Source organism: Homarus americanus, unplaced genomic scaffold (assembly GCF_018991925.1).
Source record: "Homarus americanus isolate GMGI-L3 unplaced genomic scaffold, GMGI_Hamer_2.0 scaffold59232, whole genome shotgun sequence".
Classification (NCBI taxonomy): Eukaryota; Metazoa; Arthropoda; class Malacostraca; order Decapoda; family Nephropidae; genus Homarus; species Homarus americanus.
This window is the reverse complement of record NW_024717214.1, coordinates 915,578-934,960: the sequence shown is the minus strand read 5'-3', so window position 1 is coordinate 934,960 and position 19,383 is coordinate 915,578. Positions and strand designations below refer to the sequence as shown.

General features: G+C 42.8%; 1 protein-coding gene across 1 annotated transcript in view; it reads right to left on the bottom strand.

Moving 5' to 3' along the window:
• The window catches only part of LOC121858845, a 140,563-nt gene that overhangs the window by 52,516 nt on the left and 68,664 nt on the right, over positions 1–19,383 (bottom strand). The window contains exon 2 of the mRNA XM_042355502.1: positions 13,505–14,767. Within this exon, the coding sequence (XP_042211436.1) occupies positions 13,505–14,527 (1,023 nt within the window). The 5' untranslated portion in view covers positions 14,528–14,767. The remainder of the gene's footprint in view (positions 1–13,504; positions 14,768–19,383) is intronic.

Genomic DNA, 19,383 nt, shown 5'->3' with positions numbered 1-19,383 from the left:
CCCAGTTAGTTACCAAGCAAGTGTGAAGGGAGGATGGAGGGAGAGGGAGGTGGGGGAGAGGAGGGGGTGGACTGGAAAGATAATGGCAAGTGTGTGTGTGTGTGTGTGTGTGTGTGTGTGTGTGTGTGTGTGTGTGTGTGTGTGTGTGTGTGTGTGTGTGTGTGTGTTCTTTCAGCGAATAAATGAGTCAGTGAGTGTGAGCGAGTGAGTGAAGGTTTACAGTTCTTAGTAAGTATCAACACACAGACTGACTGTAAGGTAAGCTTGGGAAGGTGGAGTTCTCTGACCTTTGAAATCACACCTGGAGAGAAGTTTACATACTAATAATTCCAGGATTGTTGGCACTGAACTCACCTGGCACTGCGTCGAGAGAAGAGAACAAGAGAACTTAAAGACGTCGCACTATATCACTGCTTCCGCCACATCGTTCATGCGTCTTTATGTAACTAACGCGAGAACAACTAGATATTTTGGTATAGTTCCTTCTTGACCACAAATACAGTACTGTCTCTCCAGCCAGAGTACTGTCCCCCCCCACACAAATACAGTACTGTCTCCCCCCCCCACAAATAGAGTACTGCCACCCCACACAAATACAGTACTGCCCTCACAAATAGAGTACTGCCAATTCTGAAGGACAAATACAGTACTGCCCCTCACAAATACAGTGTACTGCCCCCCCCACAAATACAGTACTGCCACCCCACACAAATACAGTACTGGCTCCCCTGTCACAAATACAGTACTGCCACCCCTAATAAATAGTACTGCCCTCCCCCATAGCTTCAGGAAGACAGCGACAAAATGCTTAAGAAACCTGTAACGCCTGACCTTTGAGTTGTTGACTGTCTCTCTGAAGGCTAGGAAGCTCAGTCCACGTTCATACACCTAGAGTTTGAAGTAGTTGGCTCTGTATTCAATGTTGTTGTTTTTTTCACTATAGGAACAGCGTACACACGAGACGACGCAACAACTCTTTTAGGTATATTAGCGAGTGGTTCCTTCCTCTGCCTCTGCCTCCATACCTGTACAATGGTTCTTTGGGAGGCTCTGATACAGTGTTACATCCTGTAGTCATCTCTCTCACTCTCTTGTCTAGTTCTAAAAGTAAACCAGTTATATAAAGTACCTCGAGATTTTCTTACAATAGCTACAACTTCAGATTGATATTTCTTGAGTGTGCAGTGGACATGTCTACTCACACTCTACACAAACATCACTTTTTCTCGTTTGTTTCCATGTTGTTCTCTCGTTCTGTACTACTTGGAGTGAGTTAGACTCGAGTCGGCTTGATTTGTGACCTGTCGCACGGTGTTGGAACGGTGTATTTACTCTCTGCAGTTCAGTACAAACAAACAGCAAGGAATGATTGAAGTTGTCGGAATCTCTCTCTCTCTCTCTGTTCAAGGCGAAACTCATCAAGAGGAATTAAGTCCTTTGTCATCCAGTCTGTCTGTCTGTCTTAGCAACTCCATCCATCCAACTAATACAAGCAACAAGAATGAGATATGAGCTATGGTAGTATCGCGTAGTGTTACTCCCGGTTATTACAAGTCAAGACGTTAGTGTACGGTACTAGAACAACAACATCCACATGACAACATATCGCATAAGTAACAACATACTCAACATATTTATATAACAGCACATAAAACACATTAAACCTTGACTATTAGGCCCATAACAATTGAACAATATACCACAGTTGACTCTCACACACCTGACCGTCCAGTGATATGAGCCACGAGTCACCTCAACAAAAGACATGACACACAATCTTTTAATCCCGTGAGAAGAGACTGAGATCACACACACACACACACACACACACACACTTTATTCTCTTTTGACTGTCAGCACAACTTTCTGGGGTGGTAGTGTTTAAGGTCAGCTGATGGCGCCGGGTTCCATTTTTTCCTGCTCTTGACAATCATAATGCATCTTTGATACTGTTTGGGTAGTTCCTGTCAAAGATGAGATATACATCAGTCTTCTGCAATATGTTGCTGATGTATGCAATGATGTTCTTGATGAAGTTCTCAACTGTGCCCCTGGAAGGCCGTGAGATGATCCATAGGACAGCACATCATCTACCACAGTTACTTCAGCTTGTTCAACGAAACGAGAAGAAAGTTCCACTCCCAACCTTACTCTTCGCTGCCCGCTCGTCACCACTGTCTTCAAATAAGAAAGGTGGCACTGGTGATAATTCATACAGAAGAACTTCCTTGAGACTGATGTCATGAACTTGCTGCAGACACAGTTGAAATGAAATCCATGCATTAGTAGTTGAGTCACCATTGCCACAAACATAAAAATCAGTTCGCCAAAATATTAAATACACAATATCAAATATCTGCTAAATTATGATATAGGCTATAATAGAAGAATAATAATAATAGTTTCATTTTAAATAATATGAGTTAGCAAAAATAATGCCATTTTAGGTTGCATTGAAGTTTAAATAAAGAAAACAAGGTATAAACGGCGGCTATTTTGGACGCCATCTTAAATACGTCTTTATATACCAGAAACAGATTTCAAACTACTTTTATCACATTCCTTGACCATGAAACCCCCAAAAAATCAAACAAAATATAGTTGTTCTTTGATGCTTAGGGGATGAAATATCTTGGACGCCATCTTGAATATCTCATTTTCCCCAAGGGTGACAAAATGGCACCCGACAGATTTGGATTCAACCCCCGACAGATTTGGATTCAGCACCCGACAGATTTGGATTCAACCCCCGACAGATTTGGATTCAGCACCCGACAGATTTGGATTCAACCCCCGACAGATTTGGATTCAGCACCCGACAGATTTGGATTCAACCCCCGACAGATTTGGATTCAGCACCCGACAGATTTGGATTCAGGACCCTCAAATTATGTATAATTAGTCAAAAAAACAGTGCTTGGACGACAAATCCGAGTTCATCATAAATCTAGTGCCAGGGTATAATGAAGTGTAGTGTATATATAGTATAGTGCACATTAGTATGATGAAGTGTATAGTGTGTATAGTATAGTGCACCTGAGTATGATGAAGTAGGTAAAGTATATCACAGAGCCTTAGTATTACCGGCACACCAGGGAGAGACTCATAGACTAGAGTATGTGTCAAACTCTACGGTCATGTGACGCCATGTTTCTGTTACTCCTGCCACCAGCCCGATACACCTGTACCTGCCCGATACACCTGCCACCTGCTCGATACACCTGTACCTGCCCAATACACCTGACCTATCCACCTGTCACCTACCCGATACACCTGCAACCTGCCAGATGCACCTGCAACCTGCCCGATACACCTGTACCTGTCCAATACACCTGTGCCTGCCCGATACACCTGCCCGATACACCAACCCTCCTACTTATCTGTATTTGTGGTCACTGAGACATGAGAAAGAGACAGACAGACAGACAGACAGAGATGCACACTGTGCCCTTGAGACGAATACGGTACCTGGGGTGGACACTAAAATTGGATTTACCGCCAAAGTTTCCAGGTGGTGTTGAAGGCCCGACCATGTGACAGCCTCCCATCCTTCTTCCCACACACACACACACACACACACACACACACACACACACACACAGTCTCTCACGCCCGTGCCATGACACATCGCCACCACAGGCAGAAGGATGGTGAATGTCCGCCTGGCGTAAAATTGTCATCGGTAAAGAGACAAACACTACACCGATGACAAAGATGAATATAAATTAATTTTCGTCAGACGTTAGTAAAAAGGTGGACGAAGGTTAGTCTGGCGAAGGATTCATTTTACTGTAAAGAAAAGACAAGAGTTCGTTCGCCTGGAGTAAAGATTCCCCTTAGTGTGTCATTATGGATCAGACAAGGATTAGCCAGGCGCTGTTGACTGCTCGTGCTGGAACTAATATTTTCACGACACGGTTTTCGAGTCTTTCTCATGGTTAGGTTAGGTTAGGTTAGGTTAGGTAAATATCCCACACTGAGAAATATTACACAACGATATACTGTACTGAGACACATGTTATAAGATATTCTCAACATCTCTCATTGAAGAACAATAGAATGAGGAGAGAGAGAGAGAGAGAGAGAGAGAGAGAGGAGAAACGGGAAGGAGAAAAAGAAAGGGTAAGAAGAAACAGGAAGAGAAGGAGACCGATGAAGGAAGAAGAGAGAAGAGAGTGAGAGAGATTGAAGATAATGGCGTTAACTGCTCGTTCTGGCGCCATTATTCACGCAATAATTATGAAAATTCTTTATCATTGAGAAAATTACGGCAGCCATAACCCAAAACACTGATGATGACGTGGCGTCCCCTGATTGGTGGCTCCCCCCTTTCCCTCAGCTAATCACCGTCCTCGCTCATTTCACCTTAACCAATCATTATTATTCTTTTCTCCTTCCGTGGTTTATCATCTTCCTTCCTCCCATCCTTCCTTTCATTAATCACCACCACCCCTCCACCAATCACCACCACCCTCCACCACCAATCACCACTACCTCACCACCACCAATCACCACCATCAACATCCCTCCACCAATCACCCCTCCACCAACTACCACCACCACCTTCCCACCAATCACCATCACCCCTCCACCAATCACCACCACCACCACAGTAAGCTTCTCCACTTCTTCATCCTCACCTATTGGTATATCCACTTAGGTATGATGTGGATCTAGAAGTGTGGATACAGTTCCTCGACACTTTTAGTCATATCTGGGCATCTCACTTAAATCGTCGTACTCAAAGGGTTGAATCGTCGTCCTCAAAGGGTGAAATCATCGTCCTCAAGGTTAAATCATCGTCCTCATAGGGTTAAATCATCGTCCTCAAGGTTAAGGTCGTCCAAAGGGTTAAATCATCGTCATCAAAGGGTTAAATCATCGTCCCCCAAAGGGGTTAAATCATCGTCATCAAGGGTTAAATCATCGTCCTCAAAGGGTTTAAATCATCGTCCTCAAAGGGTTAAAACATCGTCCCCAAAGGGTTAAATCATCGTCCTCAAAGGGTTGAATCGTCGTCCTCAAAGGGTTAAATCATCGTCATCAAAGGGTTAAAACATCGTCCTCAAAGGGTTAAATCATCGTCCTCAAAGGGTTAAATCATCGTCCTCAAAGGGTTAAAGGTCGTCCAAAGGTTAAATCATCGTCATCAAAGGGTTAAACATCGTTCTCAAGGGTTAAATCATCGTCCCCAAAGGGTTAAATCATCGCCCACAAAGGGTTAAATCATCGTCCTCAAAGGGTTAAATCATCGTCCCCCAAAGGGTTAAATCATCGTCATCAAAGGGTTAAATCATCGTCCTCAAAGGGTTAAAGATCGTAATAAAAATATAATCACATCATTCGCAAGTACTCTAAGTGTGGCTTTTATATTATTATTATTTTGGTATAATTTATAATGAAAAGTAGACCTAATTATAATATAACTCAAAAGTAGATAGTTAAAGTGACCCTTAATTAACATTCAACACGAAATATGGAACAACAGGATGATCAACCATTTAATTCTCATGATTTAAGGTAATGTCGTAGCATCAAAAAACCAGGACATCTCTGCATCACAAAACTCGCCAGCAACAATACACATCTCTCTCCACAAGACTGTCAGAAACAAGCCAGGTACACCGAGATTAAGTTTCTCCGTCTCTCGGGGGCAAAACACGGACCCAGAAAGGCAGATATAAAGCTCTCTCTCTCTCTCTCTCTCTTTGGAAGACAGAAAAGAAATCAGTCGACCCAAATCTGCGGATGACAAGGAAGAAAGTCAGACGATCAAGTTTAGCTTCTACACATGTGGGGGTCAGAGGCACAATAGACGTAACTAAAAGGAAATACAAAGATAAAAAAACGTGAACCTAATCTCTCCTCCACATCTCACACAACCTTAAGTCAGAAGAGGAAACAATATAATAAAAATAACAGAGCAAAAAAAAAAAAAAAAAAAAATATACAGTATATAGTCAAGGCAGAGAGACGGTAAAGGTGGTGTCTGCAGGTCTCCCAATCCCTGTGAACAGAACAGAAACAAAGAGACTCCCCCTTCCCTCCTCCCTTCCTTCCCTGCCCTCCCACCCTCCCACCTCCCTTCCCCAAGCCAGAAATCAATAGTCATTTCGTGCTTGCTACGGTGGCTCACTTTGTAAGAGTCACGAGGTGTTGTTCCCACATGGCGGATGATGTTTGAGAGCAACTGATTTTATGTAGGGGGAGGCTGAAACTGAGGCTAAGTGGTGAGTCTTGGGGCAACTGAGGCTAAGTGGTGAGTCTTGGGGCAACTGAGGCTAAGTGGTGAGTCTTGGGGCCTGAGGCTAAGTGGTGAGTCTTGGGGCAACTGAGGCTAAGTGGTGAGTCTTGGGGCAACTGAGGCTAAGTGGTGAGTCTTGGGGCAACTGAGGCTAAGTAGGCCCTTGGGGCAACTGAGGCTATGTGAGTCTTTGGGCAACTGGAGGCCAAGGTGGCCTGGGGCAACTGAGGCTAAGTGTGGTGAGTCTTAAAGGTCTGAGCTAAGTGGTGGGTCTTGGGGGCAACTGAGGCTAAGTGGTGGGTCTTGGGGCAATTGAGGCTAAGGCAGGTCTTGGGGGCAACTGAGGCTAAGTGGGTGGGTCTGGGGGCAACTGAGGCTATGGTGGGTCTTAAAGCAACTGAGGCTATGGTGGGTCTTGGGGCAACTGAGGCTAAGTGGTGAGTCTTGGGGCAACTGGAGAGGCTAAGTGGTGGGTCTTGGGGCAACTGAGGCTAAGTGGTGAGTCTTGGGGCAACTGAGGCTAAGTGGCATCTGAATTTTTATAAGACTTCCAAAATGTCTAACCAAACCTAACCAAACCTAAACAAACCTAACCAAACCTAACCTAACCAAACCTAACCAAACCTAACCAAACCACTACACATAACACTCCCAACTATTTAATAATATATCTTAATAGATGTTGAAAATAACTGGTCGTCTAGATTACTAACAATGATTTTTCCATAAGTTTCTTGGTGATTGTGAACCCGAGTTACTCTCATACCTTGGGGAGTGACTTAAGGAGCGATTTTAAGAGTGCCTAGTGATGAAACACTCTTAAAGTGACTGTTTATGTGATGTAACTGTCTATAAATGACTGGTGACGTAACAAACCATGTGACTGGTGATGTAACACACTGTGACAACGAAAAACTTGTAAGATAATTCTCTCTCTCTCTCTCTCTCTCTCTCTCTCTCTCTCTCTCTCTCTCTCTCCTTCCCCAGATCTCTATGAATAAATTTAAAAATATCTTGTGAAATATGTTTTCTCTCGTGAGGTCAGATCATGCAGCTCTTGAGATGAATAACCGGAAGAAAAGAGAGAGAGAGAGAGAGAGAGAGAGAGAGAGAGAGAGAGACGCATTGACAAACCAAGATTAACTTCAAGTCTCTCTCTCTTATACCACAATTTAAGTCACCCCACGACAGACCCACCTCACGAATATCCTCCTGACATGCGAGCTTATCATAGGAGTTCTAATTCGTGTAAATAAATCAGAAGCCAATTATAATCTTCCCAGAAATACCCTCGCGTTATTAGGTCATACAACCAGGTAGGAAGGACAGGTATGAGATTAATTAACACCTAGCTCATGGACATAAGAAACTGCAAAGACAAAAATTTAAATAAATCGACAATTCCACGATATATTTTCAAAACCAGTGATCCATGATACAAATTACTGAACAGGTAATGACAAGTTAAAATCCATGCATTATTATTAAATCGTGTTGATAAGATAAATAAAATAGTCTTCTCCGGTTTATCGTAAAATATCATCATAACAAAGTAACCAACTCGACACACGGATGGTCAACTTGGTACTGTACTTGTGTGTCAGTCTAGGCAGGAACTCAAGTCAAAAATTGGTTTCGCTCTTATCGTGAAGGTCCAGCCACTGCCCGCGTCTCGTCTCGTCTCGACAATCATTTACGTCTTTAGGAATACAGCCGTCTGGAATCAATACCAGCGTCTATAGCTTCGTTTGATACCACTGAAAATTTATAAACAAGTTCACACGCAAGAAAATAAAAGCAAAAAATAGATTTCTCGATTAAATAATATAACAGTAGAGGTTAGTTGCGTGACAGTGGAATATTACTTCACACGTTTACACACCCAACACCGTTCCTGTCTACATTACTTTATAAAAGAGTTAGTTTCTCCTTAGTGTCACTGAATCACAAATGAAAAGTGAACACTACGCTTCGTGATACTCGTTTTTTTTTTAAATAACCTCAAAAACACATTGTCTGTTAAAATGTTTACGAGACTGTTGACTGATAAACATTATAATTCCACCTATAGGCTTTTTTATTAATGGATTTCTTAAAAGATGAATAAAACATTAAATCAAACCCTAAAAGGTGTAAATCGGTGGTCTTGTGGTTTTAGGGGGATGGGTGGTGGTACTGCTGGTAGGTAAGGCAGAGAAGTGTGGAACAGGAGAGGCAAACCTGATGGAAGGGGAATACCACAACAGAACACATCTATTACAGCAGACAGACAGTGAAAAACAACATGGGAAGGGAGAGTTGGTGTTTGTTTTAATTTCCAATCATCCTTATACTGTATAGTCATAGCGGGAAAATGCCTATATTCACACACACACACACACACACACACACACACACACACACACACACACACACACACCTCCCCACCAACACACACCTCCCCACCCACACACACTCCCCCCCACACACACCTCCCCCCCCCCACACACACACCTCCCCCCATCACACACCCCCACACACACACACCTCCCCCCACACACACAATCCTTGACCTAAATATTGACTACACTGTATTATTATTTAGAATCTACAAAATATTACATCAAAGACTCGTTATATAAATTTACACTACTGCATCAAATATTCTGATCGTCACTCACTATTATAATGGCAATACTGTTAATAAAAACTCAATATAATTATCATACGACTCAATTATATTTTCATTACCATAAAGAGTATTAAGAGATCTATATAAGAATTATTACTCGGAAGACATAAGCTTATTATACTAACACCACAATAAACATGTTTTAATACACAATAAACCCGGCCTCCTTTTATCACCTTAATACCCTAACTCTAAACGTACAGTAAATGGACTTATTGTTTCATGGACTAAATAATGTTTGTTGAATCAAGTTAACACACAATGACCTATGACCTATGACGGGTTCCCTGGGGCGGTGATTATAGCTTTAAAATTGTATAATCCTCTTTGACTTGATCATTTATTGTTCAGTGTTGCGTTGAGGCGACTAGTGTATTAAAAACAAACTCACTGCACGCCCACCTCTGTTTCTCCACTACTTAAAATATGTTAATATAATTTCTATGCTCAACTGAAATCCCATCAATAACCATCTATGTATCTTTATCGTCAACCTCTCTCACCCAAAACTATTACAGAAGCAATACAGAAGCAACACAGACATTCACTGGTGTTTGAATTACCTGCATAGAGGCAATATTCTGATTCATATATAAATACTTAAGATAAAATATAAACTTAATATCTACATCAACAAAATGTCTTATGTATATTTTTTTTCGTGATAAATGTTAACGATTTTTTCCCCTAGAACTGTCGATAAAATTCCCTGTACATAATATTTAATATGTGTGTTGTGTTCAGTTTTGCGTGTGGAATTTCCCTTAGAGCTGTGGAGGCTTATTAACAGTCTCTTCTCTCTTATGTTCACTTAAGACGCCTACCTCTGTTGTTTTCCTCTCCCTCAAGCTTGGTCCCTCAAGCTTGGTCCCTCAGCTTGGTTCATCATCTTGGTCCCTCAGCTTGGTTCATCATCTTGGTCCATCAGCTTGGTTCATCATCTTGGTCCCTCAGCTTGGTTCATCATCTTGGTCCCTTATCTTGGTCCCTCAGCTTGGTCTCTCATCTTGGTCTCTCAGCTTGGTTTCTCAGCTTGGTCTCTCAGCTTGGTCCCTCAGTTTAGTTCCTCAGCTTCGTCCCTCACTCTCACCTCTTCTTGCCGTTGATGCACCATGTGGCCTCTTTTCTCAGCTTACTCGGCCATCAGTTTTTTCTCGACTGCCTCACAGAGCCCCTTGAGGACTTTGTGAGACCTCAGATGTGCTCAACCGGTCATTCATAACCCGGGTCACCTCTGGCTTATGAAGCTCGTCTGGCCAAAACCAATGTCCAGCTCTACACACCGTCCCATTCTCTCTCTATCTTATCAGAACTAATTATATTTTATTTTTTTTTACCATTCCCTCCTACAAGAAAGCTTTTCCTTGTAGTCCTGATAATTTCTCTTACACAAACTCATATTTTACTCCCTAGGTAGTGTCTGTGTCCTGGTTTTGTGTATTTTCCTTGGTTTCATCTCAAAGAAAATTAATCAAGAGAAAATCTGGAACAATGACCCGATAATACGTCAACTGTCAATATTTGCTGCTGATCTTAAACTACAAAGTCAGTCTAATCATACCTAAAGTAATACCTGTACTTGATTTAATTTTACTATGAGTTTATTATACATTACAAATTTACAAACGAAACATGATATTTTTTTTTTATAAGTATTCCACTCCAAACATAGCACCTCAACGGGCATTTATTATGAGGTAATTATTTATTTTAATTTCACCAGAGAGCCTAAATGAGGAAGGCCCCGGGAACCTCAGCCCCTATTGGAGACCTAAGCAGCCCTAAAGACTTATTCACCCGCCCCGCCCAGCCCCGCCCCGCCCCGCCCCCAAAGCTTGAGTACTGAAAAAGCTCTGACTGAAACTCTTTAAAAACCCCCTATTTATATTTTCCTCGTTTAAAATGTTACTCCTAAAACACATTTACCAGCTTTTATTAATGTACAGTAGGGTCAAATTTCTTCAATAATGACGTTGTTTCAATTCGCAGTACACAACATCTTATAACAACACTATTATTGTTATTAGTGTATTTCGTACTAGACCCGTTGACACACTCCACCACTCACGTCCGTATAAACGATTTACACTGACCTACACTATTAAACGCAGGACGAGAGCAAAACGTTCTGATAAACACAACTTTAAATAATATTCTTGTTGCGTTAATAATGACATACATGATACAAGAACCTGACTTTAATTCGATGCTCGGATGTTGTGAGTTTATCATATCTGTCCTGACGGTAAAATGACCTCCACTCCACGAGCCATAGTCATCATATAGGTTACAGTTCTCCCGATAGTCTAGAAATAGGTAAAAGGAGAAGAACCCATGATGCTCCTCACACTCCTCAACTCACACGAGCAAGCAGGCAGGTATGTGGTGCAACTTGTCAACATTCAGTTAGCTATGAGAGCATCAAATCCTGCCGTCAAGTGTAGACCAGATGGTGAGGAGGATGTCGAACTGGTTGCTTGAAACTTGTATAAACATTTGTAGTTGAAAAATTTTTTGAAAGATTTTACATTAACATAACGACCTGTAGTGTGTCAGTCCCCCATGCTAACCTCTCATGCAAACGGGGCAGTAACCTCTCCTGCAAACGGGGCAGTAACCTCTCCTGCAAACGGGGCAGTAACCTCTCCTGCAAACGGGGCAGTAACCTCTCCTGCAAACGGGGCAGTAACCTCTCCTGCAAACAGGGGCGTAACTTCTCTCATGCAAACGGGGCAGTAACCTCTCCTGCAAACGGGGCAGTAACCTCTCCTGCAAACGGGGCAGTAACCTCTCCTGCAAACGGGGCAGTAACCTCTCCTGCAAACGGGGCAGTAACCTCTCCTGCAAACGGGGCAAGGTTCGATCTTCAGGTAGGGTAAATCTATGTGCCAGTGCCTCTATACACCGAGTGGTATTTCTGAACCTGAATGTTAATGGATTAGCGGTTGGCGAGTAGTCTAGTCTCCCTGGTTAATCCTTGGAGATGGCTCATATACCTTTGCTGACTGAAGGTGTGGAGGAGACAGTTTCTATACCTTTAATAAAATCACGGCTGAAGATGTGGGGGCTAACACCATTATATACTTCTTGTTCACTACAGGTATAGAACCTCCCATAACTCCGAGTCACAAGATAGATAATGTATCTAAAGTGCCCATTCGTATTCTTGGCTTCTGATCCAACAACGAACAAACTACCTTATTAGCTCCTGGATTTTAATGATTCTTAAGGTCAAGTAGTCTTATCTATACCAATCACTGCTTCAGTCTCTCTCAAACACTCTCCTGTAACAAACTTTATCATTTCTAACCCACCATGCTATCACAACGTATGAGTAGTGTCCCATTGTCTCCTTAGCCATCCACAGTATTACCAAAAGTCTGCTTGTCATCACCTTCATCTGGCCGACCCTCACTCCCAGCCTCCCTCCTCTGCCACCCGTCGTGAAGGGCCTACATATAATTATTCTACTGGTATGTTCTGGGTCGAGTTTAAGTCACCCCCTTGTCTGGCTATAGAAGCTTTAATCAATCACTACTCCACTACCCGTCACTACCACTTACTGTTCAAGCCCAGCACGCACTATAGCATTCTTCCGCCTCGTCGTTATCATTCCTTCTCTTCTCCCTAGTGGAAATCGTTGCCTCAGTCCAGAACAAGTCCATCCCTTTCATATACAGCAATGAATATGTTACACTTTTAACCTTCACAAGTTAGTGGTTGCTTTCCTTACAATGCACAACAATAGTTCTGTTCTAGCATATGTTACAAGTTCAGCTACAACGGTGAATAAATAAAGATAAATAAAATAACATAAATATTCTATTATGCTTGCCATCAACAATTAAAAACTAAGAGATACACTTCCACTGTACATCCTGATAGATAAATATTAAATAAAATTGTTATGAAAATTTACACTGATTCAACATGTTCGGTATATAACATGTGTCACCAAGGTGGAATTGTGGAGCTAATGCAAAGAGCCGCGAAAATACTGAAGGACTTCCGAACTGCGGCGGCCGTGGAGGCGGGCCGTGGAAGGGGGGGCGTGGAGAGTGGAGGTGGAGTCGGGCGTGGAGGCGGGCCGTGGAGGGGGCGTGGAGGGCGTGGAGGCGTGGAGGCGGAGGCGTGGAGGGGGCGTGGAGGGGGCGCGTGGAGGGGGGCATGTTAGAACAAAACTATTGTTGGGAAAGCAACAACTAACTTGTGAAGGTTAAAAGTGTAACATATTCATTGCTGTATATGAAAGGGATTGGCTTGTTCTGTACTGAGGCAACGACCACAGGTTTTAATTAGAACAAATCTCAGACAGTAAACAATGACGGTAGTACCAGACTCCATGTGGCCGCCATCAGCTGCCCGAAGGTTCACCATGAGAAGCAACATACGCGAGTCTCGTCAAGAATTACTTACAACGATAAGAAGATTTTTTAACGAAATCATAAGAATAATGCATGAGGATACAACGAAGGGAATAACAGAGAAAGAATAAGAAATATTCCAATAAAAATGTAAATACTTAATCTCAAACAATGTCAATTGACAGTGTTTATTATTTAGGTGTTGAGTATACTGAGTGTACTTACCTGGATGGAACCCCGCTGAGTGTCTGGCATGAGGAGCGCTGATGTGATGAGGTGAGCTGCGGCCGTGAGGGTGGTCAGCAGGAGGCAGGCTGGCAGGCGGAGAGGCAGCCCTACAAACACCAGGAAGTGTAGCAGTATAAGCCACAGGAGAGCTTCGCGTGGGATAGGCGTTGGAGGTCCCAGCGCCACAAACACTCCCACCCCAGCTAAAAATAACGCCCATACCACGTAGGGCAGTACAATCCAAGAACGTTCCGGGAAGACGTGGAGGCGACATAGTAAGAGAAGCACGAAATGGATGGCCCCGATAGATGCCAGTGTCAGGGAAGCAGGTAGGTAGGGCTCTTCGATGTTGGCCAGACACAGTGACACACCGTAGATAGCGAAGGTGGTGCCACCAGCCAGAAGAATGTGGAGGTCGGCGCGACGTTGCCGCTCGTGGTAAGCCTGGAAAAGCTGTTCCACATCTTTGTCCACAAAGGTGCGATGTAGGCACTTGGGGAGGATGCGGGACACGCGACGCTTCTCAAGAGCAAACTTCTCCATGCGGATGACGCTCATGGAGGCTGAGATATCGTCGTAACCCTCAACGCCCTCCTCCTCAGAGCCATCACTGCAGCTGCTGCGACAGACGCTGCCCTTATCTGTGTGTGGGGTAGCAGGAGACTGTAAAGTCATAGCTTCTTCTTCACTCATCCCTGGAGACGGACATGAAGCGCCGGGGCTGACTGCCTCATCGGACTGAGCAAGTCGCGTCTCAGGCGACGCGCTGACGTCATGAAGACTTTGTGGTCGAGGTGTTGGCTCGTAGCTCTCATTCTCATACTCTGTCTTCTGTTCATCAGAGAGGCAGGGGTCATACTCTCCGTCAAATGTCTCTTCTACTCCTTTACATCGAGTAAGACTTTTCCTGGCCACCTTCAGTCGCGGGCAGACGTCAACTGGCTCTGGCCTCTGGGCCTCTCGTACCTCCCACTTGACCTCCTCCTTCAAGATGAGCTTACCGTCCACGTCGTCCTCCATGGCCGCAGTTACTGTTTTTTACTTTATATCTTTCATTGTTTACGGACACTAATGACAACTCTACTATATGAACAACACTGACTTTCCATTTCTAATATCTGAGTCCAGTACACAGAGACCAGCGAGAGGTGTAAGTGTGGACGCCTCACGCTGGTACACTTACACCACCTTACTCTCTCTAGTAGTCAACGCACTGTTTTGTCTCGATTTTTCAGTCACCACTGCCGCCTCTGCTGAACTCTGAAACAAAGGAAAAAAAATATAAAATTAGTTTGTCTTTTCATCAACCTACAAAAGTCTACATTACTGATATATTTTTTTTTGGGGGGGGGAGGTAATCGTCTTATATATTATTATACACTAACACCGTAACAAACTAGCTCTCTCTTTCATCTACATATGCATAAGAGCGTCATCCTGCGCCAGTACAGGAGAAATATATTTTCATCTATGAATAATTATGTAAACTTCAAACCGTATAAGACTGCGGTGTAATAGTCAGCATGCTCACCTCTCAAACGAGTGGACCTGGGTTCGATCCCCGGATAGTGTGAAATTAGGGGCAAGTTTATTTACGCCATTTGCCTCTGTCTACCCAGCAGTAATTGGGGTCCTAAATGATTTGTATGAATCGTGTTCCGAGGTAATGGTTAGCCAGTGCAGTTGATCAGTTGCCCGGTCTTCTTGGGCTATTCCTTGACACTGGGTCATGCAGTTCGTTAACTCAACTCAGAGTGTGGTTGTGTGTTGGTGACAGCTTCTACACCTTAAACAAATTCACACCTAGGTAGCCCTCGGTCCGGCCTCGTGATTTTTTTCCTGCGGGCTTCCGTCATTTTGAACAAGCGGCAACGTCGCAGTGTTTGAAGCGCGGCACCACTGTACACTCCGTAAGAGAGAGAGAATAAGAGACGATCATTCATGCTTGGCTTAATATTGCATAACCTAACGTAATTGATACTAATACAAACAAATAATAACCTAACCTAGCCAGCACGGCCAAGATAGAACGAATTCTTTCTGCCACCAGCTGATTGTACAGTGGTGCCGCCTTTAAACACTGCGACGTTGCCTTCTTGTTCAAAGGACGGAAGCCCTCAGGAACTTCGCAGCCTGGCCATCCTCGAACAAGAGGAAACCATTAATTAATAAAACCACACCTCAAAACACACACACACACACACACACACACACACACACACACACACACACACACACACACACAATAAACGGAGCCTTAACAACACCCACGAGCCAAACATATCCTTTCTTACTTTACAGAAAATCATTAACAACAATACAACCAGAACCAATTGTATATATTCACCTAACATATCAAAATCTTTTCTGTTCTCGGGTTGTGTTTCTGAGAGATGGTGTTGAACATTTCCACAAGTTGCAGCGAATAATAACAACTTTTTCATAACCATCCACCAATTACGTACACTGTTATTCTCACTGGGGGGGAAAGAGAGAGAGAATGAGAGATAATGAAAGAAAGAGAAAGATTGAAAAAAAGGGGGGGTTAGATTAGGTTAGGTTAGGTTAGATTAGGATAAGATAGGATAGGATAGGATAGGTTAGGTTAGGTTAGATTAGGATAAGATAGGATAGGATAGGATAGGTTAGGTTAGGTTAGATTAGGTTAGGTTAGGTGATATATACCAGCGGACACCCATAATGGCACTTTAAATTTTATTCTTTCTTTTTTTTCTGTAAATTGTGATTTTTTTAATTAATATTACTCTATATTTACATGTCTAGTGGTATATGACAACTGTTAGGCCTGGCTGTGGTTAAGCTATACATGCCCAGTACTTGCCAACAGTGAGTAACAGAGACGTGACCGACAGCCACACAGACCGATAAGTGACCAAGAGGATAAAGTACCATGGTCTGGTATGGTGGCTGAGTGAGGACTTGGTGAATTAATTTGCTATTTATATCAATTATCATCTAAGATCTCTTTTATATTTATAGACTATTTTATTTTTATCTATAACAGCTATTGAAGTAAGCTTGTATTTATATTCCACTGACTGACTGACTGACTGACTGACTGACTGACTGACTGTCGTTGGATGGAGTTAAGAGGTCACCTTCTGTGTTGGGTAGCAATATGTCCAGCGATAAGCCTGGTTAAGTCTGGTCACTGATCTAAGGATTTATACTGTTGGCCAAGTTAACACCGGCTCCATCTGTAGTTTAATTTAGCTTTTAATTTAATTTATTTACTCATTGTTTGGTCATATTTTATTAATTAACTGCTATGGCGTGAAGGAAACATATTTCAGATTCTCATTAATAGGTATATACGTACATACACATTATACATACCTTAACGTACATATATACACACATGTAAGGATTAAAAGTAATCCCTGGTCTACTACGAGAACAATGAAACGTAATCCTACAAAACATACTACCGGATTAGGTGGATTAATGAACGTTGTGATGAGTAAAGGTGTTGGAGCAGGTGAGGGTTAAAGTTACTGATGGGAGAGGGAGAGAGAGAGGGGAGAGGGAGAGGGAGGGAGAGAGGGAGAGAGGGAGAGTGGGAGGGAGAGAGGGAGAGATGGAGAGAGGGAGGGAGGGAGAGAGGGAGAGAGGGAGAGGGAGGAGAATTTATGAGGTGGCCACTGAAACTCGGCCTCACACCTGACATGTTGAGATTAAAGCAGATAGACGTGAAGGGAGACTGGTTTGGCCATGATCAACCCCCGGCCACATGAGACGCCTACACACACACACACACACACACACACACACACACACACACACCTGTTGATGCTCCCACACACACCCACACACACACACACACACATTATACATGACACGACAAGCTTACTTCACCTCAGGCCTAACCTAACCTAATTTAACCTTTCACATTTTCACACCTCGAGTCAGGTTGAGAGGTTAAATACGCTGTTCTATCATCACCCAACAGAGGTCATCCATCATCATCACCACCCAACAGACATCACCCATCATCACCACCACCCATTATATTGCTCCCTCGGTAGTACAGTCAATATTAGCACTAGTATATAGAAAATAAATAGACATTACTGAAGACTATCTCGATTTTAATAGCAAGTTAAAAAATGTAGCTAAAAACGAAGCTTGTTCCTCGTAAAAGTATAAACGTCAAGAATGGGTTGTTTAGCAGTGTCATGAAGCGGTGTTGTGAGAGGTGGAAACAAGAATGAAAAATATACAGAAGTTTAAATTTAGTCGAAAATGAATAAGGAATGGAAATGAAATGTGAGTTAGCTGCTGTTTACAGACGATACTGATTTAGTGGAAGAGAACATACACCTGTTAATGAATGAGCGGAAAGGTGAGTGAATGTTAATGAATGTCAACCCAAAAAAAAAAAGATATGAAATTAATTGGAGAAGGGAGACACGCTGGAATTAATTTTAGCTTGAATGGAAATGGAGTTGCTGTGCTGATGTTTGTCAAGTATCTGAAAGTGGATGTTGTAGACTAATATAAATGAAAGAAATAAGTTACTACAGAACAACACATCGGGTGAATATAATGTAGAGAATACAGAAAAGGCTGCGGGTCATTAAGATGGTGAAATATACAGTTCGTCTCCCGTAGCTGTAGTTCACCTTCAGCGACGCCTGCGGGAGCTATGGAGTACTGTGTCAGCTTTGGGTCCTGGGCGGGTTTACGATAACATTCACATAGACGATATAAACCCGTACGTCAACTCTGTACAGTGGATTAGATTATTATTTACATATACTCCCCTATAACAGATGCTAGTAGTGTTTGACTTGTAATTATAACCAAAAATAACCAACACTAGACTTATGGTTGTTGATAATACAAGTGTTGTAATGGTAATGAGGTGCTGACAGGTGGTGGTGTTGACAGTGAGGTGTTGACAGGTGGTGGTGTTGACAGTGAGGTGCTGACAGGTGAGATGCTATTGGGTGAGGTACTAGCAGGCGGTGGTAGTGGTGCTGCTGCTGCCTCCTGTACTGAACAAATAAAAAAGCCTCATGGTTGAACGTGCTGTTATGAGGCGATAAATCCAATTCAAGACAGCGCGTTGCATTACCACGTCCTGCCAACACGGGACTTACCCAGATTGTCCGGGATTAGTTGTAAATAAACGGTGCGATATGCAAGACTTACACGAGGTATGTGAAAGGTGAAACATCAACAGTATTGACTGACTTCAAAACCATCTTGTTTCACTGACTAAATAAAACATAATTGATCGAGATTTCTGGCGCCTTGGTAAACACAGACCCCTCAGAACATACTCCAGGAAGACGTGAAACTACATTGCCATCAAGCCAGACGTCATACTCAAGAGATAAGATGAAGTTACTGGTAAGGACAGGTAAACTCCTTCTCCTTACCTCGACCGACACAGATTGAGTAAAAGGTATTCCCTGTGGTAACCAAGAAAGACGTACAAAATAATTAAGGCCACCACACCATATATTGTAAGTACTGGGGTGTGTGTGTGTGTGTGTGTGTGTGTGTGTGTGTGTGTGTGGATCTGGTGTCTGGTGTGGACCCGCATCAGACACAGAGGATATTTACACAACACAAGACCCTCAGATGAAAATTATCACCACACATTCACTTAATACATGATTCAGTCTTATGCATCTACTAACATCAGTCCATATCAGTCAACCCAACACTTTGTACACACGAATAAACTAATCAAAGTTCAATCATATAAACACATAACCAATTAAGGATAACGAGGTCATTGCTATTAATTAAACGTTACTACTGTAGTCTTACCCAGCAACAAGATAACATAGGCCAGAGGTGAATAAGAGCGTCTGGTTGTTAAAATGTGGACCACCAAAATGAAC